This window comes from Hippopotamus amphibius, chromosome 1 (assembly GCF_030028045.1).
Source record: "Hippopotamus amphibius kiboko isolate mHipAmp2 chromosome 1, mHipAmp2.hap2, whole genome shotgun sequence".
NCBI lineage: Eukaryota > Metazoa > Chordata > Mammalia > Artiodactyla > Hippopotamidae > Hippopotamus > Hippopotamus amphibius.
Window position 1 is genome coordinate 135,702,160 of NC_080186.1, and position 26,547 is coordinate 135,728,706.

The 26,547-nt window shown below is 41.4% G+C and overlaps 1 protein-coding gene across 8 annotated transcripts in view; it reads right to left on the bottom strand.

The window, feature by feature from the left end:
- The window catches only part of TENM2 (teneurin transmembrane protein 2), a 960,873-nt gene that overhangs the window by 64,194 nt on the left and 870,132 nt on the right, over positions 1–26,547 (bottom strand). For all 8 annotated transcript variants that reach the window (XM_057729532.1, XM_057729570.1, XM_057729561.1 and 5 more), the window contains 4 exons: positions 11,552–11,695; positions 10,856–11,105; positions 3,533–3,553; positions 342–574 (listed from right to left, as the gene is read on the bottom strand). In XM_057729532.1, coding sequence (XP_057585515.1) covers positions 342–574; positions 3,533–3,553; positions 10,856–11,105; positions 11,552–11,695 — 648 coding nt within the window. The remainder of the gene's footprint in view (positions 1–341; positions 575–3,532; positions 3,554–10,855; positions 11,106–11,551; positions 11,696–26,547) is intronic.

Sequence of the window (26,547 nt, forward strand, 5' to 3'; positions counted from 1 at the left end):
GGCTCTGTTCTGTCTGCAGCCCACACAGCTGGCTCTCTGGCTCACAGGGTGAAAATTTCCTCTTGACTCTGTGTGGCTGGCAGCCGTCGGCAACCTCCAGGAGCAATGCACCCCATTTCCCATGTGTAGCCTAGGTGGGTGATGAAGCTGACGTCAAATAAATAAATACGGTTTTTTAAGAAACGCTCACCCACACTCCAAAGCCCTCTACCAGAGTTAAATTTTTCTAGGAAGAGCTGTGTTTGGGACTGCCTGGGCTTAGTTCACTTCCAACAAGAAGGGAGCCAAGGGCGTGGCAAGCTCTCTTTGGGGCGGGGCTTTCTTCCTCTGCAGCCTTTTACCTCGAGGGCTCATCAGGGTGGCATCCACAGCCTTGCCGCCATCCCCGCAGCGGGCTTCGTCAAAGGGCAAGCATTGCTCTCCCGTCCCTGCCACGACTTCTGAATTCCCAGCCAGGTCCTTAGCCCCGCTCAGAGACTTGACCCGGTAGATTCGCCGACTGTTGGTGTCAGACACGTAGAGAGAGCCAGACACGGGGTCGACTGCCAGATAGTACTTGTGTGCTGGGTTGTTGCTTTAGGAGAAGAAGCAAGAGAGGAATGAGAAGGGGCTATGCAGCTGGCCTCCTGGGTCAAAGAGATGACAGAAATCCCAGCAAGACTCTACCCAGCTCTGGTGTCCTTCCACTTTAGTGAACTGGAAAGAATCTAACACGATGTTAGTGCTCTAACCTATCACGGCTCTTAGCTACTCCTAATTGGACTCTAGCGCCTCATGCCATCAGAGAATTCACTGCTTCCCAAGATGCTGAGATACCATCGCTCCGTTTAGCTGTTGCCAAAGATCTCACTTGGATCCTGCTTTTGTACGTGTTTTGTGGGTGTCAGTCTCCTTTCTGTCCCCGGTGGGTTTACTATGTTCGCAAGTGGGATTGAGGAACACTTCCACGGGACAACGTCCCCTTTTAAATCTGCGTTTCCTCAGTGCCTCCAAGGTACTAGATCATGACCGCTGTGGGGCAACCTGGAGTCTTCCTACCTTTGTGATGGGTGGTTCCAAGAGCCACCCCCGGTCCTCAGCCTCAGATCCCCTCTACTGTTCCTCCGTGTGGATATGCACGGAGTTGGTATCTTATATGATGACGTGATATCTGGCTGATATTATGTCCAGAATCTGAATTATAAAGGTAGGAGATGTCGTTTTCAAATCTTGGGTAACAGTAAGACCACAGGTGTGGCCCAGGATATACCAGGACCCTAAGACACACTAGGAGAGAAATACCTCAGTGCGGGGTCGGGGTGGGGGCGGGATGTATTAGGACAGCACGAAGCCTCAGAGCCCTGGATCTCTTTCTCTGCCATGCATCCAGCTGTCTTAAGGTGTTGCTGATGAGGACAGGGTAAGATTTGTAAACCTGGCTCAGGACTAAGACACAGGAAACTCTCAACTCAACTCGGACCCAGATGGTGAACTTAGGAAAGTCTTTTGGCCGTGATGGGCCCTAGAATCCTTATTGGGGTAAGGAAGACGTCAAACCACAGCATCATGCATGTCCCTTTTAGCTCGAACCCTATATTTCTGTCCCTCTGCAGCACCTGTCACTGGTTGGAGGCTGAGACAGAATGGTACTCGTTCTAGTCCCACACTGGTTATTACATGACTGCCCCTGGGGTGCAAGTGGCAGAGGCCTCTCTCTCCTAGTGTGGGAGCCTAGGTTTTGGTGCCACATGCCTAAAACGAGCACAGGTCTTTTTTTTTTGACCCTCAGTTATTTTTCAACTGTAGTTTGGAATTATAGGAAAAGAGGAGCTGGAAAAGGTGAAGGGAAGGTGAGGGCGACGGTAGTGCTGGATGCATCTGTCCTGGAGACATTAGCGGGTAAGTTACTAATTAAAACACCACCATTTGGGTTCTTCCCCAATTTAAGGAAGAAAAGAAGGAGGAAGCTATTTTTAGGAACAATTTGTGCATCGAGACCCTCTTTAATTCCAGCTTCTCCTCAGGTTGCTACTAAGACACATCACTGAACCAGAAGTCAAGGTCTTTCTAAAACTGCAGCCTGGATAATGAGTCTGGGAGAGCAGGCGACCTGGGTTCCTTTCCTTCCTTCCTTCCTTCTTTTTTTGGCTACTAAGTCTTGAGAGACTATGCAATACATGCAAAACAAAGTAGGGCAGAAAGGGAAAAACGGATGCCATTTTTAAATTAGATGCTGCACTTTGTTACTGACCACACAGGAGCTGGTACCATCATGAGAAGAATCAGGGCACCGCACACCTGTGTCTGTCTGTGAGCAAGATAATCAACCCTGGGCTTTCCAGGGAGCCCCATTCAAGGCGGCCTTTCAGAATCTCTGGCACAAGAGCAGCCAGTTGAGGGTTTGGGGTCAGTTCTTGCTGGCAGCCCATTCTTCCCCATGGCCTCATACTCATTTCCATCAAGATTCTTTCAGAGGAGCTCAGGTAGATGGACGGCCACGCTTTCACACTGGGGCTATGGCGAAGGTCAAATAGAGTATAGAAGTTTGAAGGGGATGTCTTTCCAGGGCACTGCTGCTTTTTTTAAAAATGTGGCCCAGTTGGGGTGTCTATAACCAGCCAATCTGGGCACGCCTGAGAGGGAGGAGGCGGGGACTCCTACACGTGGCTTTTCCACTGACTTTGATGATCCTGTACAACTTTATCCTTCGTCTGCTTTTGACCTAACATCACGCGGAAGCCTCTGCCAACATCTCATGTCAAAAAGTGAAGAGAAGGATTCCCTCGAGTATTAAAATATGTTGCTTTGTTTTTTCTCCTCTTCCAAATAAAAATAAGGTCACTTTTCTTCTATTTTAGTGCAACCTGGAGTTTTCCTAACTTTGCAACAGGAAGCTCCCCAGAGCAATAGGCACATATATGTGAACTGTACCACTATGGTTTTAAGTGATAACTTCAGAGCAATTGAATGACAAAGGCTATTTAGACAAAAAGTACCTGGTCCACACCCTTCATACTACTTAAAAGTGATTGAATTTCATGAAAATTCCCAATGCATCTGACTGTTGGATTCATTCTGACCAGCAGATTGGCAATGAACTTCTTGTTGTTGTTTTTTTTTTTTAAGTGACCATATATCCAGGGGAAAAAAATCATTAACGAGTTGAAAATGAGTTTTTGACCCGTTTCCAGTTCATTAAAGCTTTTGTGAACCCAGTCCAGCATTTACAAAAGCCAGAAGTTTGCCTCAACTGTTTAGCCCAATTATGGACCACACTGAGCAATCGGGATAAAAGTTCGCTGAGGGTTCATTATCTCGCACTTGCATCTTCCGGGAATTCTAATTACTGTCAGCTTATTTGGTTCCTTTTTGACTGCATTTCATAATTGCTAAAGCTTATCATATCCACAACACACAATTAGCACATAAAAAAGTGACTATATTTGGTACATAAAAATATACAACATTACACAAGAAAGCACAAAGCAAAAAGCAAACACAAGGAAACAAACGAACCATATCAAATTATACAGGAAAGAATTCTTCATCTTACCTATGTTTAAACTCTTTATTTCTTTATAGAAAGGAAACAGAAGGAAAAAGAACAAACAGTTAGCAGAAGAACTGATGATAAAGCCAACATAACATTTTCTCTCCTTGTATAAAGGGGCCCCCCAAAGGCAGTCTTTTTCTTTTTTTTCCCTTCTAGCTGACAGCTCCCAGCACAGTTATTTGGGAAGCTCCCCTGATTTTGGATTCCACCCAGCCACTGGAACAGCTAAACAAGAATGCCTGAATTCTCTAACCAGCAATGTGGTGTCACATGTCACAGGTGGCAACAGGTGAAACAGGTTCATGAAGGGGTGGCACCCAAGTTACCTCTTGGGTGCCAACACCTATCCATTGGTAATGGCTGCTGAGAGGGCAGGAGTGGACGGATTCGGAAGCCAAATTCAAATTCATCTGTAAAGAGTGCTGTGACTCATTTGGAACATCTGCCTTGGGTGTGGGAGGGAGCCTGGTGACACCTGTGCCACCTACTTGCCATTGGTGCATTACACAGTCAGTACCACCCGAGAGAGAGACCCCCCCCCCCCCCCCCCCCGCCAATAACTGCATTTGTTGAACCGTGAGAGTCTCAACCATTTCCTCGCTCTGGTCCTTGCCTCCTCCCCTCTCCCCATCTCACTCGCATGCATGGGCCCCCAAGTATACATTCTTTCTTACTGATAGCATCCATCAGTGAAACGCATAGGCAATACCACTCTCTCATAATTAGAGCCAAAAACTCCAGTTAACATTCTTTTTCAGAAAATTAGCAAAAGTTTTGCTTCCGTTTTTTTTTAAGAATAAAAATATATGTCAGTTTCAACAGGAGAGTGGCTGAATCTTAACAATATTAAGGAGAAGAGGAGAGAGGCTAGGGCCTCAAATAGAGAAGTGCTCCCCATTTCTGAGGCTTCTAGGGCCATGTGGAAGAATGCCTCACCCCTCTTTCCCTTCTAGCTAAGGGAGGAGGCTTCAGGGAAGGAACAAAGAGGGTTTAATGCCCTGATTCCTGCCTGGGTGCAGCTCAGGCCTCTGCCGGGGGCCATCATTAGTGGTGGGTTTGCACAGGGATTACATTTTTATATTTTATTCCAACATGTTAGTTTTTGCAAAAAAAAAAGTTAATTAAATGATGCTGATAACTCTTGAGCTCTGACTGACATAGTGCAATTTAAGATTCATTCTGCAAAGCCTGGTGTGTCAGGGTGGCAGCCGGGAATTCTCGCATCTCTTTTATATTGCTTAATGAAAGTGAAATGTTATCTGCCACCAGTGGTAGTCATATTTGGCTCTTAATTATTGCAATATCAATTCCACTTTTTTTAGTCAAGATTTTGTGAAAAGACTGGTTGGGATTTGGGTTTGCAGACCTGACCTACTTCTCTGCTAAGAACATCTGCTTTAAGTTGATTAACGTAATATCAATGTTGGGGGAAGGAGAAGGCCGGGGGCACTAAGTCACTGCGAGCACAGAGTCCGAATGGTCGTGTAGCTCTGAGTTTTGGAGAGAGGCTGAGGTCGCCACTATTTCAGCCCAAGGCCATTGGCAGAGTGGGCATTTAGCAGGCAACAAACCCAAATAACAGCACCAGTGAGTCGGTCTATGTAGATGAGCACAGGTGTCCTACTTACAAGGGACAGGCCCAGGCTTTGTGTCAATGGCCTCCAAAACACCAACCCTTTGAGGAAAATATTGTGTCTCAGATTCAAGAATTGAGATGGATTAGCTCTTCACCCTGTGGAGTCTCAAGGGCTCCCCCGCGAAGCCTTCAGGGTCTCTCCAAGCCTTCTCCACTCGTCTCAGGGAGCTCTCAGCAGGCTGTCTTGTGATTTACGTGTGTGTGCTTGTCTTCCTCGCTCCATAGTGAACAGAAGTGAGGAAGTAAAGCTGGACATGACTGACTCATCTCCATAAGGCTGACTCTTAGTAGAGAGCCCTGGAGAGAGTGAGGGCTGGAAAAATGGGTTCTTGAGTGGAGGAAGGGAGGAAGGCATAGGCTGCTTCCCTTAGTGCTGGCAGACCTTGCATTGGACGAGTTCCAATCCCTCACGCTCAGCTCAAAATCACGAAGCTGCAATCAGCTGAGGCTGTTGTCTCTTTCCATTCCAATTCTATCCCTCTGTGCCACAGAACAGGGTGGAGTTGGTGTGGCCAGAGCTTTTGTTTACATGTTTTAGGTCTAACTAAAGAGAAGTGAGTTGGGATACATACAGTTTAGTTTTAGGGGGGTGTGCTTATGTGGCTCATATGTAGTCCTTCCACCATCTCTTAGATGGTTGCTAGCCGTTCCGGTATTCATGGCTTTCACGAATGCTCCTGCCCTATTGTGCCAACTCACCTAGCATCATTACAGCAAGTGGAGTGCCCAATGGAGAAGTCATATATCATGGAAGTGTAGTAGTTCACTAGCAACAAATTTTAGGTTATTTGTCTGGATTTTGTGATGTCTGCACTATTTATCAGATTGTCAAAATCTACAGTTTGCTTTGGTTTCTTGTTTCAATCCTAAATAATAGTTTCACTCCAAAACTGCATAAGATTCAGGCCCCTCGAAACCTGGGTATCTCCTTGGTGAAAGAGCTTTGAAAACAGTGCCAAGAACTGTCTAAGATTTTACGGAAATGTTGTTGTCATTGTTATTCTGGGTAGGTGCTGTGTTATATTTTGTTTCCTGACCTCCATGTTTATACCCTGACTACACAGAGACAGCATTCCTCTCTGACTTCAATCTCATTCTCCTCCCTAACTTTCTATGTTGGCATTAAGCAGGGTCTGTTGGAGCTGAACTCTCAGGCAAAGCTGGACTTTGGTGAAGCTTCCTTTAAGTTTCTGCTGCCCTTGCCTGCCCTCCTGGACTCCCACTTTCTCGCATCTCTTCCCTCCGCAGCACTCACACACCTGGGCTGGACAGTTCCCTCCCCTAAACATCCTCCCTGGTGCAGTACTGCTGCTGATCTCCCCACTGGCACCACCAGAATCTCCGCATGGCGAAGTGGTTTAGTTGGAAAAAAAGCATAGTTCATATCATAATTTTTTAATAGGAAATGAAAAAAAATTTAGAATTTCAAACATAAAGGAACGTGTAAGGTTCTCATGTTTATGGAAAGGGGCCAAGTTAAGAAAAGGCAGAGAGACACTGTCCCATTCGTTATCATTTACTGCCTCATACTGGGGGTTCAGGTCTTGAGATAGTCTCAAACATGGGAGAAAGGAAAGCTTTCTTGCTGACAGAAGTTCACCCTAAGTTGTGAGTGACTGACAGATTTACCCTTCTCCCCAGGGCTTGGGTTTTCCAAAGAAGAGGGTAATAGTTACAAGAAGGGAAATGGGCTCCTGGAGGTGGGGTATTGGGCTTTTTGGAGAGGTGGATGTTGAAAATGTCTTGAATGCTGGTGGAATTGGAGCAGGCCGGTGATAACCAGTCTACCTAGGAAGAAGGCTTCTTCCAGCATCAGAACTTTTTCAAGAACATAGAACTCTGCTCCTACGTGTTTTGGTTAGGCAAAGGAAGAAGCAAAGGAGGAGAGCGAACATTTAGCTTTGGGTTAAGTGAGATAGGGATGGGCACTGACTCCCAAAATTGGATCATTCAGCTGCCAACTCACAATGGAGAAAAGACAGAAGCACGACAGGTCCCTCCCCGCCCCCCCTCCCTTTGCTGGTTACTGTTTTGAAGAGAGGGGATTGACAGCTCTTTGTTTTCAGGTATGTAGTGGGAAGAAAAGAAGAATCAAACCAGTGTTCTTGTTAAAGCTTAACTTCTAATCGTCTGGATACCTGGCTGATGTAACAAGAGCAAGTCCAAAGGCGGTTAAAAAGGGAAAAAGAAATCACACAGCTGTCGAGGGAAACTGACAGTTACACTCCCTCCAGCTGTCCTCAATGCCACCACGTGGGCCCTTAGCTTGTACCATTGATGTTGGGGCCCTTGCAACTTGAGAGATGTGGAATCAGGGACAAACTCCAACCAAAGGGAGGATGCTGATCTTTGTCCCCTTTAACTCAAGCAGCGTGTCTTGAGCCCCTCCTGTGGGCCAGGCACCGCTCTGGGCATCAAGGGGCAAAGATGTCAAAGGTGCTGGCGCTACAGAAGTTCACACCCTGGGGCCCTACAGACTTGCAGCAACAGCTGAAATAACAAGGCAGTCAATGGTGTCACCTTCGTGGAAAATTAGAGTTAAGTGGCCCAGGGGAAGATGAGAATTATTTCTGCTGGGGAAACCAGGCTTCATGGAAGAGGGGGCCTTCAAACTCCGTCTTAAAGATGGACCTGATGGGGAAGATGAGGTAGAGAAGGTATTTTAAGTAGAGCGAGCAACACATGTCAAGTGTGGAGGCGGGGATGTTGCAGGCAAGTGCTGACGGGGCTCTGAGCAGGAAAAGCAGTGACAAAGAAGCAAAGGCCACAGGTGGAGGGTGACAAATGCCAGATGACAACATGCAGCCCCGTGGAAAAAGCCCAGCGCTAGCTCCACCCCTCCCCTGCCTCCTCTCATGGCTCTCTACTGCCCAGAGGGTGCCTGTGAAGAAGATGCTCTACGGCGATAAAGAAGAAAATAAACACCTTGGGAAAGGGTCCTAGTTGGGGAGCTCCAGGAAAGTGGCTTGTCTGTCAGTTTGACAGCCTGAGGATTCTCCAGCCTCTTCCATGTTGCCTCCGTCTTCCCCTCGCTGTTCACCTTTTGGTGATTACACCCTCTCACCCCACCCCACGGCCTCCCCCGCTGTGTTTCCGTGATGGGTGGTTGTTGGCTCTGCTAGAATGTTCGTCTTGAACTGCCTTTCCTCGCCCAGGTGCCCATCTCCCACCCTCGAATAGGTGCTCTTTGAGCCTGGGTTCCATCCCCTTCTGGACCCTCACAGCCCAGCATGGTTCTGGCTCAGCCTTACGCTCAGTAAACACCTCCTGGATCACTGAGGCTGCCACCTTCTTGGGGTGGAGCTGCGTTTTCTTCTTTCCTTTCACCCCCCGCCCCCTGGTGCCTGGCACAGTCTCAGCTCCCCATAACACTCATCAGCACCTGCTGGTGGCCAGAGCACTGATCTCTCCCCGAGAAGGGGCCGCAGAGACGCAAAATGCAGGGGCAGCCCGTGGCTTCTTCTAAGTCCTTCACATGGCAGTTGAGGCTGCTTCAGAAAACACCGCCACCTATTCAGCTTCTCAGGTCAAGATCCTAGCATCTCCTTTGATTCTTTTCTCTCTCTCTTGTTTTTTTTTTCTCCCATTTAAAAAAACACCCTTTTGACAATTCCTACGAGATCTACCCTGAAAATATACCCCAATTGGAAGCTCCCCATCTCCCCTGCTACCACCCTAGTCCACCTCACCTCATCATCACGCAAACCCTGGACAATTACTACAGGCACCCTATAGTCTCACACCGCTGCAGTCCATTCTTCACCCAACAGCCAGAGTCATCTTTAAAAAAGGCAAATCATGGGCTTCCTAGGTGGTGCAGTGGTTAAGAATCCGCATGCCAATGCAGGGGACACGGGTTCAATCCCTGCTCCAGGAAGATCCCACATGCTGCAGAATAACTAAGCCTGTGCACCACAACTATTGAGCCTGCGCTTTAGAGCCTGTGAGCCACAACTATTGAGCCCATGTGCTGCAACTACTGAAGCCCACGTGCCTAGAGCCTGTTCTCCGAAACAAGAGAAGCCACGGCAATGAGGAGCCCGCGCACCACAACGAAGAGTAGCCCCCACTCACTGCAACTAAAGAAAGCCCACACGCAGCAAAAAAAGACCCAACACAGCCAATAAAATAAATAAATAAATAAATAAATTTATAAAAAAAAATGCAAATCAGATAGCTCCACCCCCTTCCTGCTTCAACCTCCAATGGCTGCGCATGGCATAATGGAAAAGAATGGAACATATAACTGAATCACTTTGCTATAGGGCAGAAATTAACACAACATGATAAATCACCTATACTTCAATAAAATAAATTAAAAAGAAGAATATGATTCACACATGTCAACAGGGTCATTCAGACCCTGAAGGGCTGGTCCCCTACCTACCTCTCCGCCTTCCTCAGAGACACTCTCCCCTGAGCTCTTCAAGCTCCAGCCATACTGGACTTCCATCCATCCCTTAAACAAGCAGGCTATTTGCTGATATTAGGGCTTTTGCACAACCTTTCTTTTCCTGGGATACTCTTCCCCAGTGCCTCACATGGCTGACCTCATTATTCAGGTCCCACCTCAAATGTCACCTAGTATGAGGGGTTTCTCTGACTACTGTATCTTACGTATCTTCCCTCTCCCTCCTCCCCACAACCACAGTCCCTATTTCTTACCCTGTTAAGAGTTTCCTTACAGCATTTAATGCTATCTGAAAAAATCTGTTTATTTGTCCACAGGATTTCGTCTGAAGTTCCCTATCAGACCACCAACACAACAGCTAGGGCTTTGCTTGTTCCTGTTGTTTTTCCCCCTTGCCAGACAGTCCTGCACATAATATACGTTCACCAAGTATTTGCTGAGTGAATTTTCTCCCTTATTTACAGACTGCATTTCTCCCTCTACTTACAGATACCCCTGTAGGTGTGAGGGCCTGGAATCAACTTTCTTGGAAAGGGAGTTTCAAAGAGCTTTTGTCCAGTACAGAGACCTGGACTTCAGACTCAGCAGCCAACAATGGCCAGGAGAAATCTCCCAGGGGTGGCCAGAAGTGACCTAGCAAGGCCTATGCAGTAATTCTAAGTCAGATCCTTGTAAATGTGCAAAGATTCAGAAAATTCATAGAGAGCTAGCACATAGAGGTGCTCGGAATCAATGTCTGAATTAATAAATGAATGTTAGTGCTTCTTAAACTTTGATGCACATCAGAATCTTCTACAGAGTCTGGTCAAAGAGGAAAGATGCCTTGGCCCTTCTCTAGACTTACTGAACCAGTGCCTCTGGGAGTGCGCTCCAGGAATCTGTATTTTTAAGAAGTGCCAGTTTAGAAACCACTGAAATGGACCATCAGCTTAAAGTAGCGGTTCTTTCACTGTTTGGTATGTATCAGATTCACATGTGGAAATTTTATAAAATACGGCTACCTAGGTCACACCCCCAGCACCATGACTGAAGGCTTTCCCCTTTGCTCTAAGGCAGGTGTCGACAACTGCACTAAATACACATGCAGTGTTTTATAGATACACAAAGCATTTCCCCCCAATCCTTACTTGATTCCAGGCCTAGGTTTCAAACCTCAGCCCATCACACAGAATATGTATTCTCTGGAGAAGCCCACATGCAGCTGCCATTTACCCAGGGAAGTTTTGTAGCAGTGGGAGCAATAGGGTAAAAGAAGGTGTTCTATGCAGTCACTTACCGTAACTCCAAGATGCTGGTCACGTTTCGAGAGGGAAAGATGCGCCGGATGTAATTGAAGTCACCAACAAAGAGGCTCCCGTCGACTCCAACAGCCAGAGCTACTGGGGCCAGCAGCTTGTTGCCTTCAGCGAGCCCGTTGCAGCTGGGACAGGAGATGCTCCGGCGGCGGCCGTTGCCCATGATGCTGGTGATGATGGCGGGCTGCTGGGTCAGGAACTGGTTCTCCCCAGTGCCCTTGTGTAGGATTCCTGGGGGGAGGCAGGCAATGGGGGCGGTTACTGCAGCCCTCTGGGGAGGACACTTCTATCAGCGGCTGAGGGTAAGGGGAAGTGAGAGAGGGAAGGCAAACAGTAGGAAATGGCAACCTTTAGGGAGCTCCCCAATTTCCCCACGATGCCGAGAGCCCTGTAATAGGATGTGTAAACCCGAAGGCTATGGAATGGGGTAAGATAACATTTGTACAGATAACTGAAGAAGAATTGTGAGGTACACTAAGGTGGATGGTCTGGGAAAACCAACTCAAATTCTCTGACCTTTAAAAGGAGAAGGTAGTAAAACCTATGAGTATTTTTGGCATTCGATGAAAAATAGCTGCAGGAAAGGGAGGGAGGTACCACTTAAATGTCAGGGCTGGAGAGAAGGTTCCAGAGGCGAGACTAGGCTGTATCTGGGAAAAGGAAATGTGCTCACATACCACTTTTAACGTTGAGGATGTGATGTTTGTCCAGGGACCAGCCGCCGAGGTTGGAAGGGTCCAGCTCAAATCCCTGAAGGAGGGCTGTCCTTTTCTCCCACAGGATGAGACTGGGGCAGGTCTCATACTCAAACCCGACAGACACTGAAAGATAAAAGGGGGTGGGGCAGAGCGGGAGACAAGGGTTTACTTGATTACTCCAGAGCCCTCCAGAGGGAATGAGAAACATGTGCTTGTGGTAATACAGATTCAGTTAAAAAAACTCAAGGAGGCAGGCTGATTGCTTTTCTCCTTGTGATTCCATACAATATTAAATTCAAATTTCAAGCTGAACTCAACCTTGAAACTTTACACAGTAGTAGTCTGTGGGGATGGAAAGACCTTTCCAATGAACAGCTGGCTTTCAGAAATGACCCCAGTGATGGGGAGGGAAGAGATGAATCATTTAGAAACTGAATACAACACTCCTTTAGAGATGGACAGGAGACCGCTTCCCTCAGCCTGCTGTTCACGGCATGGGTTCTCTCTATTTTGCGTTATTTATTTTCACTCACTAGGAGAAAGACCTATGGAAGCTTTGTGGCTCATTTATAAGGAGATTTTGGAGGCAACAGCTTGTGTTAGTTAAGGCACTTTGTACATTCACTGAGGATTCTAGAGAGTTCCAAGTGAGGCAGGCATGGGGACACAGCCTGCCAATTATGTGGCAATTCAGTGGGGAAGAGAATCCAAAAACTATAAAAATCCTGCATGTGTCACATGGACAAACAGGAGAGAGGGGTGGGAGATGAAGGACTTTAGTCCCATTTCTGTTCCAGCTCACACTTCCTCGTGGCTCCATTTCCCCCATGTGTAAAACAGAGCAAGTGAAGCCTCCGTTTCTCAGAGAGATGTCGTGAGGACAGATGAGACAAACGCCGAGATGGCATACATTTTTAATTGGAATGCTGCTCTAGAAACATGAGGCATTGTTATTATTGCTGTTCCTACTACATTAAATTCTTAACTATGTGTGTCACCGTTGGGGATTCTCTGCAGCTTCTTTTAAATCCTGAGATATAGGAGTGTTGAAATGAACGAAAGATACATTTTATCTTTAAAGAAAAACTCCATGTATTTCCTGGCTTGTCCTCTGAAAATTCCAAGAAACAATGACCAGCTCGGTAGCAAAGAGAATTGCTAGTGCCTGGTTTGTGGCTTTGAAATATTATTTCTCATTAAAAGGAATCAGGGCTCCTTGAAGAAATGGCTATAGCAAGAAATGAACAATAGAAGACCAGGCCATTTTATCACACCAGATAGCAAGGAAGGAAATAAAATCGACTAGGACCAGGTCAACAGAATTTGGGAATCAGCTTGAAGAGGCTTCCACTGACCGAAGATGAGACAATTTGACTATTAGGAAAGATAATAACTTCAGTGGCTGTATTAGAAGTATTTCATCCTGTGAGTTCATAATGGTATTTAAAAACACTGATTTGCCACCAGTAGAGGATGTTAGAGAGCCAACTTATTGGGATGAAAACTGGTAAATGAAGAGAAACAATGAAGCTTTTGTCCTTTCTTTCTTATTTGAACTGTACGTCAAATAACCAAGTAGTTAATGAGAAAGTATCTCTATATAAAAGTATTCAAGCTAGTAAATAATAAAGAAGCAATGACAGAATTAGAATATCATTTTGCAATCCCTAATGACCTAATGAATCTAGGCAATGAGCATCAGTGCTGCTGAAATCAAAAAGAATAGATAAGCTGACATTAGTCACCTCCTGACAGAAGAAGACAGAACCACCTATCAAGCTGTCTTGCTTAAAAAAACCAAAGAATAAAATACCTAGGAATAAATTTAACCAAGGAGGTGAAAGACCCATACACTGAAAACTACAGGAAATTGATGAAAGAAACTGGAGAAGACACAAATAAATGGAAAGACATTCCATACTCATGGATTAGAAGAATTAATATTGTTAAACTGCCCATATTACCCAAAGCAAAGTACAGATTCAATGCACTCTCTATTAAAATTCCAATGCTATTTTTTCACAGAAATAGAACAAACACTCCTAAAATCTGTATGAAACCACAAAACCCTGAACAGTCAAAGCAATCTTGAGAAGAAGAACAAAGCTGAAGGCATCACACTTCCAGATTTCAAACCATATTACACAGCTATAGTAATCAAAAGAATATGGTATTGGCATAAAAACAGACACAAAGATCAATGGAACAGAATAGAGAGTCCAGAAATAAGCCCAAGCATACACAGTCAATTAATTTATGACAAAGGAACCAAGAATATACAATGGGCAAAGGAAAGTCTCTTCAATAAATGGTTTGGAAAAGCTGGACAGCCACATGCAAAAAAACCAAAACCAAACCAAACCAAAACCAAAAACCAACCAAACAAAAAAGAAAAGAAAAGAAAAACAAGAAAAGAAACTGTAACACTCTATACCACTCACAAAAATGAACTCAAATGGATTAAAAGGTTGAGTGTAAGACCTAAAACCATAAAACTCCTAGAAGAAAATATAGGAAATGAGCTCCTTAATATCAGTTATGGCAATGATTTTTCTGAATTTGACACCCAAAGCAAAGGAAACAAAAGCAAAAAGGAACAGGTTTTTTACATCAAGCTAAAAAGCTTCTGCACAGCAAAGGAAACCACCCATAAAATGAAAAGGAAACCTACTGAGTGAGAGAAAATATTTGCAAATCATATATCTGATAAGGGGTTAATGTCCAAAGTATATAAAGAACTCATACCACTTGATAGCCAAAAACTATAGAACCCAATTAAAAATGGGCAAAGTAACTGAATAGACATCTATCCAAAGAAGATACACACAAGGCCAACAGTATATGAAAAGACGCTCAGCATCACTAGTCCTCAGGGAAATGCAAATCAAACCTACAATGAGATATCACCTCACATCTGTCAGAATGGATATCATCAAAAAGAGGATGTGGAGAAAAGGAACGCTTGAGCACTGTTACTGGAAATGTACAGTGGTGCAACCATGATGGAAAACAGTATGGGGGTTTCTCAAAAAATTAAAAATAAAAACTACCATATGACCCAGCAACTACACTTCTCAGTATCTATCTGGAGAAAACAAAAACATCAACGTGAAAAGATATATGTATCCCTATATTCATTGCAGCATTATTTACTATGGCTAAGATACAGAAACAACCAAGGTGTCCATCGACAGATGAACAGATAAAAATGATGTGGTATACAATCAACGAAATGTTATTTAGCCATAAAAAAGAATGCAATTTGTGACAACACGAATGGACCTTGAGGGCATTATGTTAAGTGAAATAAGACAGACAAAGAAAGACAAATGCTATATAATATCACCTGTATGTGGATCTAAAAACTTGTGTAAATAGGAATATGATTTGCTCTAAATGCCTCAATGTTTTATTCTGGTAAATAGTAAATTTTGGTGAAATCTAGGTAATGTTTTTAAAGTGTTTATGAAATAAAGATGATCATAAGCAGAATAAAAAAATAAAAAAGAAACAAACAAACAATAAAACAAAAACCAAGCTCATGTACAGGGAACACACTGGTGGTTGCCAGAGGCAGGGCTTCACCAAACAGGTGAAGAATGTCAAAAGATACAAACTTCAGGTAAAAAATAAATGAATCATGTGGATGTGATATACAACATATTAACTATAGCTAGTAATACTGTGTTGTACATTTGAAAGTTGCTAAAAGAGTAGATCTTAAAAGTTCTCATCACCAGAAAAGAAAATTTTAACTATGTATGGTGACAGATGTTAACTAGACCTACTGTAGTCATTTTGCAATATATATATCAAATCATTATGTTATATACGTGTTATATGTCAGTTATACCTCAAAAAAGTTGGTATAGCTAAAAAATCAAATCTGAACCTAGAAAGCCTCAAGGTCCAACTTTCAATTTACAGGAGACACAGGACAGAGGAATATGTTAAACAACCATAGGTGTGCAATTAGAAAACAAACCAAACTATGGGAAATGCTACAAGCAAACAATACAGTTTCTTCAACAAATAAATGGTAAAACCTAAAAAAAGAGCTAGAAATGGAAGGAAACCATAGATTAAAATAATTGAAATCAACCAACTGCACAAGGTGGATCTTCTTTAGATTCATAGTAAGCACAGGTAAAAATCTATAGTAATTACACAAAGGAACATGATAAAGAAGTCAAAGCAACTAATACCAAAGACAGCAAAAAAAGAAAGAAGGAACAATGGATCACAAAAGAGCCAGAAAGCAAAGAATAAAATGACAATAGTAAGTCCCTATCATTAATTAGTTTAAATGTAAACAGATTAAATTCTCCAACCGAAAGACATGGAATAGCTGAACAAATAAAACAAACAAAATCCAGTGTTATAATGCAAATACAAACATACATAGAGCATTCTATCCAACAACAGCAGAATACACATTCTTCTCAATTGTACATGGAACGTTTTCTAGGATTGACCATAAGTTAGGACACAAAACAAGTCTTAGCAAATTCAGGAAGATTAAAATCATACCAAGTATCTTTGACCACAATGGCATGAAACTAGAACTCAATAACAAGAGGAAAACTGAAAATTTAAAAAATATATAGAAAGTAAAAAAACACTCTCTTGAATAACCAATAGATTAAAGAAGAAACTAAAGGGGAAATAAAAAGAGAGAAATTAAAATGGAAACACAAACATTAGAACTTCTGGGATACACTAAAAGCAGTTTTAAGACAGAATTTCATAGCAGGAAGCACCTCCATTAAGAAAGATCCCCCCCCAAAAGTCTAATTCTATGTCTTAAGGAACTAGAAAAAGAAGAACAAACTAAGCCCAAAGTTAGCAGAATAAAGAAAATAATAAATATTGGAGCATAAATGAATAAAATAGAAAACAGAAAAACAATAGAAAAGATTAACCAAACGAAGAGTTGTTTTTTTGAAAAGATAAACAAAATTGACAAACCCTTAATAAGACTAACTAGGGAAAAGAGAGAGAGGACCCAAACAAACAAAATTATAAATGAATAAGGACACATTATATAATAATTTATACTACAGAAATACAAAGCATCCTCTGAATAACTATACACCAACAAAAAGAACAACCTAGAAGGAATGGAAAAATTCTTAAAGACATACAACTTAGCAAGGCTGCATCAAGAAGAAATAGAAAATCTGAATGATCAATTACTAGTAAAGAGATTGAATCAGTAATCAAAAATCTCCCAATAAAGAAAAGCTTAGGATGAGATGGCTTCACTGGTGAATTTTCCCAAACATTTTAAGAAGAATCAACACCAATCCTTCTCAAACTCTTCCAAAACATCAAAGAGGAGGAAACACTTTCCCGACCTCATTTTACAAGCCAGCATTACCCTGATACCAAAACCAGAAAAGGACACTACCAGAAAGGAAAACTATAGCTGGTATTCCCAAGAAGTACAGATGCAAAAATTCTCAGTAAAATACTAGCAAGCCAAATTCAGCAGCATATTAAAATGATCAAACACTATGATCCAGTGGGATTCGTCCCTAGGATGCAAGGATGGTTCAACATATGCAAATCAATCAATGTGATAATCCAATTAATAGAATAAAAGAAAAAAAATCCTATGGTCATCTCAAGAGATGCAGAAAAAGCATTTGACAAAATTCAACATCCATTCATGATAAAAACCCTTAACGACAGAGGCACAGAAAAACCCAACTTGACAAAATAAAGGCCACAGCTAACATTGTACTCAATGGAAAAATGTTGAAAACTTTTCCTCTAAGATTGGAAACAAGACAGGAGTGCCCATTCTCACCATTCCTATTCAGCATAGTATTAGAAGTCCTAGCTGGAGTAATGAGGAAGAAAAATAAATAAGATGTACCAGAATTGGAAAGGAAGCAGTAAAATTGTCCCTGTTTACAGGTGGCATGATTTTATATATAAAAAATCCTAAAGACTCAACAAAAAACTTAGATTTAATAAATTCAGTAAAGTTGTAGGATATAAAATTAACATACAAAAATCAATAGCATTTCTATATACTAACAGTGAATTTTCTGAATAAGAAATAAAATAAATAAGGCCCATTTACAATAGTACCCCAAAATATTCAGGAATACATTTAATCAAGGAGGTGAAAGATCTCTACTTTGAAAACTACAAGACAATGAAAGAAATCAAAGCAGACACAAATAAATGCAAAGTATCTTATGTTCACAGATAGCAAGAATTAAGAGTGTTAGAATGGCAATACTACCAAAAGCCATCTATAGATTCAGTGTAATTCCTATTACGATTCCAGTAGCATTTTGTACAGAAGGAGAAAAAAAAAACTCCTAAAATTTATATGGAACCATGAAAGACTGCAAGTAGCCAAAGAAATAATGAGAAAGAACAACAAAGCAGGAGGTATCATACTTCCTGACTTCAAGCTCTAGTCATCAAAACAGTATGGTCCTGGCATAGAAACAGACAAATAGACAGTGGAACAGAACTGAGAGCCCAGAAATAAACCCATGCATATATGGTCAACTAACACTTGACAAAGCAGCCAAGAATACTCAGTGGAAGAAGACACTCTTTTCAATAAATGGTGCCAGGATGACTGCATATTCACATGTTCAAGAATGAAACTGGACCCATATCTAAACCACTTACAAAAATTAATCCAAAATGGATTAAATACTTAAAAGTAAGACCTTGAAACTATGAAACTCCTATAAGGAAACAAGAATAAAGCTCCTTGACGTGGGTCTTGGTAATGATTATTTTTTGGCTATGACACCTAAAGCACAAGTAACAAAATAAAAAATAAGCGAGTGGGACTACATCAAAATAAAAAGCTTCTGCACAGGAAAAGAAACCATAAAAGTGAAAAAACAACCTATATAATGGGAAGATTATTTGCAAATCACAGATCTGATAAGGAGTTAATATCCAAAATACATAAAGAATTCATACAACTCAATAGCAAAACCCAAATAATCCAATTAAAAAAAACCGGGCAAAGGACCTGAATAGACATTTCTCCAAAGAAGATACACAAAAGGCTAACAGATACATGAAAAAATGCTGAACATCACTAGTCATTAGGGAAATACAAACTAAAAGCACAATGAGAAATCACCTCGTGCCTATTAGAATGGCTATCATCAAAAGACAAGGGAGAGAGAGAAAAAGATGGCGGCGAAGTAGAGGGACGTGGAATGCATCCCTCTCCACAGATGCATTGGGAATGCACCGAAGGATGCAATAATTCCCACAGAGAACCAGCTGAACACCAGCAGATGACCTCAGACACCAGCAAGGACCGCAAGGAGCTGGACATAACCAGTAGGGAGGCATCTACGACGGCTCAAAGAGGGTGAAGCGGCGGAGCTGTGGCAGACGGGAGGGAGTGAGAAACACATGGAGGGTCCGTACCGCAGCTCAGCGTTCCCGGACCGAGACGTCAATTCACAGCTGAACAGAGGGTCCGGGAGTGGGAGTGTGGGAACTGGAGAGCTGCTTCAGGGTGAGAAAAATTGTTGCCAGTAAGGTGACGGACCGAGAGGACAGGAGGGAAGAGGTCCGCGGCGAGGAGTACCTGCCCCTGAGAGCTGCCCGGCCATGATGGCGGCTGGAGGTTGCAGGCTCACCAGCGGTTGGGGGGGGGGGGAGCCGCGCGCATAGCCTCTCTCTCTCTTTTGGCGCCTCTGCAACAGGCAGTGGAGAGATGCCCTGTGGGCCACCCAAGGCGCTCAGGGATAACAAGTACCTTCAGGCACTCGGGCGGGGCTAGATTAAAACCCCTTGGAACGTCGGCAGCAGGGAGGCTGCCGAGAAGGAAAAAAAAAACCCAAAAAAAACCGGAGAGAGGCTCAACTCTGAGACTTTCTGTTTACACCTGAGCCACCTGCATCCCACTGCAACAGGCACCTCCAAGCCCGACTGAAACAACAGTGCGCCACTGCTCACTCACTCCCAGGGAAAGGAGCCACCATTGTACCCTCTCCCTCCCCACACACTGATGCTTGCAGACGAACAATAAAGGAAGCTCTGCTGGCCACAGAATAATGCAAAAAAACCCAAGGAGAGTAGAAGGACACTTACAGCTGAGACTCTAAGGAAACAGAAATATTAGTATCAATCCTATTGAACTGGTCCATTCTGGGATCAGTTCTGGATTTTTTTTTTCCTTTATTAATTACGATCTTAGTCCTAAGGGATCTACAAGTTTTATAACATAATTTTTTAATGCTCTTTTTTATTCTATTTTTTTTTTGCCTTTTTATATACTTTTATATCTAGCTAAGTTTTTGGTAGTACGGACAATATATCTCTCATACTTTCCTTTGATCCCTATCTTTTATATGTTTCTATTCCTTTCTTTTTATTTGCATATTTCCAATCACACTACGCTCTTCTGTTCCCCTTTCTTCCATCCATTTTTAGTTTATTTTATCTTAACATACCTATAAGCAACACTATCGATCTTCTCAGACTCCTTGCTCTATTCTCCAGATGATGCACTGCCTTGGTATTTAATATTAGGTTTTTGTCTTTATCTTAGTTCTTAGTATAATTGTCTAATTTCATTCTGAGAATCTCCATTCTCTCTGGTGGTACTCTAGCTCTTTTCTATATTTGATTCTAGCTTACAAAATCTCCCTGGATTAGTGTTTGTATGTGTAAGGTGTTATTTGTTTGTTAGTTTGCTTTTGCTTTTGTCTCTGATTTGTTCTGTTTCAATTGTCAATTTCTGTTGGGTTTCTCTTTGAATATCTGATAGCATACTCTGGTTCTGTCAGGTCTTTCCAGAGTCTTATGTCCTAATGGATTCAGTAATTGTGTGTCTTATACATGTATGTGTTTCCTAGACTTAATATTTGTTTAACCCAACACTTCAACATTAGTCTGAGGCTTGGACAGTCTTCTATAAACACCTCTATCGCCAGGACAAGCAACCCCAGAAGTCTGGACAACCGTGAGGAAACAAAGAAACACCATACAGGCAAAGGAGCAGGAAAAAAATCCACAAGACCAAATAAATGAGGAGGAAATAGGAAAAATGCATGAAAAAGAATTCAGAGTAATGATAGCAAAAATGATACAAACTCTTGATAACAAAATAGAGAAAGTACAGGAAACAGTTTGTAAAAACTCAGAAAAACAAACAGCAATGGATAACAAAATAACCAAAATTAAAAATACTCTAGATGCTATAACCAGCAGAATGACTGAGGCAGAAGAACGAATAAGTGAGTTGGAAGATAGAATGGGGGAAATAACTGCCACAGAGCAGCAAAAAGAAAAAAGAATAAAAAGAATAGAAGACAGTCTCAGAGACCTCAGTGATAACATTAAATGAACCAACATTTGAATTATAGGCATCCCAGAGGAAGAAGAAAAAAAGATAGGGTCTGAGAAAATATTTGAAGAGGTTATAGTGGAAAACTTCCCCAACATGGGAAAGGAAATAATGAACCAAGTCCAAGAAGCACAGAGAGTCCCATATAGAATAAACCCAAAGAGGAATACACCAAGGCACATATTAATCAAACTAACGACAATTAAACACAAAGAAAAAATATTAAAAGCAGCAAGAGAAAAGCAACAAATAACATATAAGGGAAAACCCATAAGGATAACAGCTGACCTTTCTACAGAAACTCTGCAGGCCAGAAGGGAATGGCAGGATATACTGAAAGTCCTGAAAGAGAGAAACCGACAGCCAAGAATACTCTACCCAGCAAGAATCTCATTCAGCTTTGATGGAGAAATCAAAAGCTTTCCAGACAAGCAAAAGTTAAGAGAATTCAGCACCACCAAACCAGCCTTACAACAAGTGCTAAAGGAACTTCTCTAAGCAGGACACACAAGAAAAGGAAAACACCTACAAATACAAACCCAAAACAATTAAGAAAATGGTAATCAGAACACACATGTCAATAATCACCTTAAATGTGAATGGATTAAATGCTCCAACCAAAAGTCACAGACTGACTGAATGGATACAAAAACAAGACCCTTCTATATGCTGCCTACAAGAAACCCACTTCAGACCAAGGGATACATATAGACTGAAAAGAAAGGGATGGAAAAAGATATTCCATGCAAATGGAAGTCAAAAGAAAGCTGGAGTAGCAATACTCATATCAGACAAATTAGACTTGAAAGTAAAGACTATTAAAAGAGACAAGGAAGGACACTACATAATGATCAAGGGATCCATCCAAGAAGAACATATCACAATGGTAAATATCTATGCCCCCAATATAGGAGCACCTCAATACATAAGGCAAATGCTAACAGCTATAAAAGGGGACATCGACAGGAACACAATAATAGTGGGAGACTTGAACACCCCACTTACATCAATGGACAGATCATCCAAACAGAAAATAAATAAAGACACATAAGCTTTAAATGACACATTAGACCATCTCAACTTAATTGATATTTATAGGACATTCCATCCAAAAATGACAGAATACACTTCCTTCTCAAGTGCACACGGAACATTTTCCAGGATAGATCACATCTTGGGTCACAAATCAAACCTCGGCAAATTCAAGAAAACTGAAATCATATCAAGTATCTTCTCAGACCACAACGCCATGAGACTAGATATCAATCACAGGAAAAAAACTGCGAAAAATACAAACACATGGAAGCTAAACAATTCACTATTAAACAACCAAAAAATCACTAAAAAAATCAAAGAGGAAATCAAAAAATATCTAGAAACAAATGACAATGAAAACACAACAACCCAAAACCTATGGGATGCAGCAAAAGCAGTTCTAAGAGGGAAGTTTATAGCAATACAGTCCTACCTTAAGAAACAAGAAAATTATCAAACAAACAACCTAACCTTACACCTAAAACAATTAGAAAAAGAAGAACAAAGAAACCCCAAAGTGAGCAGAAGGAAAGAAATCATAAAGATCAGAGCAGAAATAAATGAAAAAGAAAGGAAGGAAGCATAGCAAAAATTAAAACTAAAACCTGGTTCTTTGAGAAGATTAACAAAATTGCTAAACCACTAGCCAGACTCATCAAGAAAAAAAGGGAGAAGATGCAAATCAACAGAATTAGAAGTGAAAAAGGAGAAGTAACAACGGACACCTCAGAAATACAAAAGATCATGAGAGACTACTACAAGCAACTATATGCCAATCAATTGGATAACCTGGAAGAAATGGATACATTCTTAGAAAAATACAATCTTCCAAGACTGAACCAGGAAGAAATAGAAACCATGAACAGACCAATCACAAGTACAGAAATAGAGGCAGTGATTAAAAATCTCCCAATACACAAAAGCCCAGGACCAGATGGATTCACAGGCGAATTCTATCAAACATTTAGAGAAGAGCTAACACCTATCCTTCTCAAACTCTTCCAAAATATTGCAGAAGGCGGAACATTCCCAAACTCATTCTACGAGGCCACCATCACCCTGATACCAAAACCAGGCAAAGATGTCACAAAAAAAGAAAACTACAGACCAATATCACTGATGAATATAGATGCAAAAATCCTCAACAAAATACTAGCTAACAGAATCCAACAGCACATTAAAAAAATCATACACCATGATCAAGTGGGGTTTATCCCTGGGATGCAAGGATTCTTCAATATACGCAAATCAATCAATGTGATACATCATATCAACAAATTGAAGGATAAAAACCATATGATCATCTCAATAGATCCAGAAAAAGCTTTTGACAAAGTTCAACATGCATTTATGATAAAAACTCTCCAGAAAATGGGCATAGAAGGAAATTACCTCAACATAATAAAAGCCATATATGAGAAACCAAAAGCCAATATCATTCTCAATGGGGAAAAACTGAAAGAATTCCCTCTAAGAACAGGAACAAGACAAGGGTGTCCACTCTCACATTATTCAACATAGTTTTGGAAGTGTTAGCCACAGCAATCAGAGAAGAAAAAGAAATAAAAGGAATCCAAATTGGAAAAGAAGAAGTAAAATTGTCACTCTTTGCAGATGACATGATATTATATATAGAAAACCCTAAAGACTCTACCAGAAAACTGCTAGCACTCATTGATGAGTTTAGTAAAGTAGCAGGATACAAAATTAATGCACAGAAATCTCTTGCATTCCTATACACTAACAACGGAAGAGCAGAAAGAGAAACTAAGGAAACTCTCCCATTTACCACTGCAACAAAAAGAATAAAATACCTAGGAATAAACCTGCCTAAGGTGGCAAAAGATCTGTATGCAGAAAACTATAAGACACTGATGAAAGAAATCAAAAACGACACAAACAGATGGAGGCACATACCGTGTTCCTGGATTGGAAGAATCAACATCGTGAAAATGACTGTACTACCCAAAGCAATTTACAGATTCAATGCAATCCCTATCAAATTACCAATGGCATTTTTCACAGAACTAGAGCAAGAAGTCTTACGATTTGTATGGAAACGCAAAAGACCCCGAATAGCCAAAGCAATCTTGAGAAGGAAAAATGGAGTTGGTGGAATCAGGCTTCCTGACTTCAAACTATACTACAAGGCCATAGTGATCAAGACAGTATGGTACTGGCACAAAAACAGAAAGGAAGATCAATGGAATAGAATAGAGAACTCAGAAGTAATCCCAAATACATATGGGCACCTTATCTTTGACAAAGGAGGCAAGAATATACTATGGAAAAAAGACAGCCTCTTCACTAAGTGGTGCTGGGAAAATTGGACAGCAACATGTAAAAGAATGAAATTAGAACACTTCCTAACACCATACACAAAAATAAACTCCAAATGGATTAAAGACCTACATGGAAGGCCAGACACTATCAAACTCCTAGAGGAAAACATAGCCAGAACACTCTATGACATACATCAAAGCAACATCCTTTTTGACCCACCTCCTAGAATCATGGAAATAAAATCAAGAATTAACAAATGGGACCTCATGAAACTTAAAAGCTTTTGCACAGTGAAAGAAACCATAAACAAGACTAGAAGGCAATCCTCAGAATGGGAAAAAATAGTTGCCTATGAAATAAGGGACAAAGGATTAACCTCCAAAATATACAAGCAGCTCATGCAGCTTAATACCAAGAAAGCAAGTAACCCAATCCACAAATGGGCAGAAGACCTAAATAGACATTTCTCCAAAGAGGACATACAGATGGCCAACAAACACATGAAAAGATGCTCAACATCACTAATCATCAGAGAAATGCAAGTCAAAGCCACAATGAGGTATCACCTCACACCAGTCAGAATGGCCATCATCACAAAATCTGGAAACCACAAATGTTGGAGAGGGTGTGGAGAAAAGGGAACTCTCCTGCACTGTTGGTGGGAATGTAAGTTGGTACAGCCACTATGGAAAACAATTTGGAGGTTCCTTAAAAAACTACAAATAGAACTACCATACGATCCAGTAATCCCACTACTGGGCATATACCCAAAGAAAACCATAATCCCAAAAGAAACATGTACCATAATGTTTATTGCAGCACTATTTACAATAGCCAAGACATGGAAGCAACCTAAATGCCCATCAACAAATGAATGGATAAAGAAGATGTGGCATATATATACAATGGAACATTACTCAGCTATAAAAAGGGATGAGATGGAGCTATATGTCATGAGATGGATAGACCTAGAGTCTGTCATACAGAGTGAAGTAAGTCAGAAAGAGAAAGACAAATATTGTATGCTAACTCACATATACGGAATCTAAAAATGGTACTGATGAACTCAGTGACAAGAATTAAGGACGCAGATGCAGAGAATGGACTGGAGAACTCGAGGTTTGGGAGGGGGCAGGGGGTTGAAGGGGAAGCTGAGATGAAGCGAGAGAGTAGCACAGACATATATATACCACCAACTGTAAAACAGATAGTCAGTGGGAAGTTCTTGTATAACAAAGGGAGTTCAACTCGAGGATGGAAGATGCCTTAGAGGACTGGGATGGGGAGGATGGGGGCAACTCGAGGGAGGGTGGGGGGGGGAGTCGAGGGAGGGAGGGAATACAGGGATATGTGTATAAAAACAGATGATTGAACTTGGTGTATCCCCCCAAAAATAATAAATAAATAAAATTTAAAAAAAAAGTCAAAAAAAAAAAAAAAAAGACAAGGGATAACAAATGCTGGTGAGGATGTACAGAAAATGGAAGCCTTGTGCAAAGTTGGTGGGACTGGAAAACAGTATGAAGATTCCTGAAAAATTAAAAATAAAAGTACCATAGCATCTAGCAATTCTACTTCTGGGAATATATCTGAAGAAATGGAAACACTATGTCAAAGAGATATTTGCACCCCCATGTTCACAGCAGCATAATCAAGATATGCAAACAATGTAAATGTCCACTGATGGATGAATGGATAAAGAAACTGCAGTATATACACACATACACATATATACATGTGTATATATGAACATATGTATACATATACATATGTGTGTACATATACACACACACACAATGAAATATCATTGAGCCATTAAAAAAAAAAGGGAAATCCTACCATTTGCAACAATATGGATGGAAGCTGAAGGCATTATGCTAAGTGAGATAAGTCACACAGGGAAAGACAAACACTGTATGATCTCACTTACATGAGGGAACTAAAAGCAAGATAAACTCACAGAAAAAGATATCAAACTTGGGTTTACCAGAGGCAGAGAGTGGGGAAAGGGGAAATTGGATGAAGGTGGAAAAAAGGTATGGACTTTCAAATATAAGATATGTAAGGATCAGGGATGTAACATACAACATGGGGACCTAGTTAACACTGCTGTATGAGATACAGGAAAGTTGTAGAGACACCTAATCCTATGAGTTCTCACCACATTTTTCCTTTTTTCTTTTCTTTCTTTTTTATTGTATCTTTACGAGAAGATGAATGTTAGCTGAATCTGTTGTGCTGATCATTTCACAATATAAGTAAATCAAACTATCATGCTGTATGTCATAAACTTATACAGTGATATATG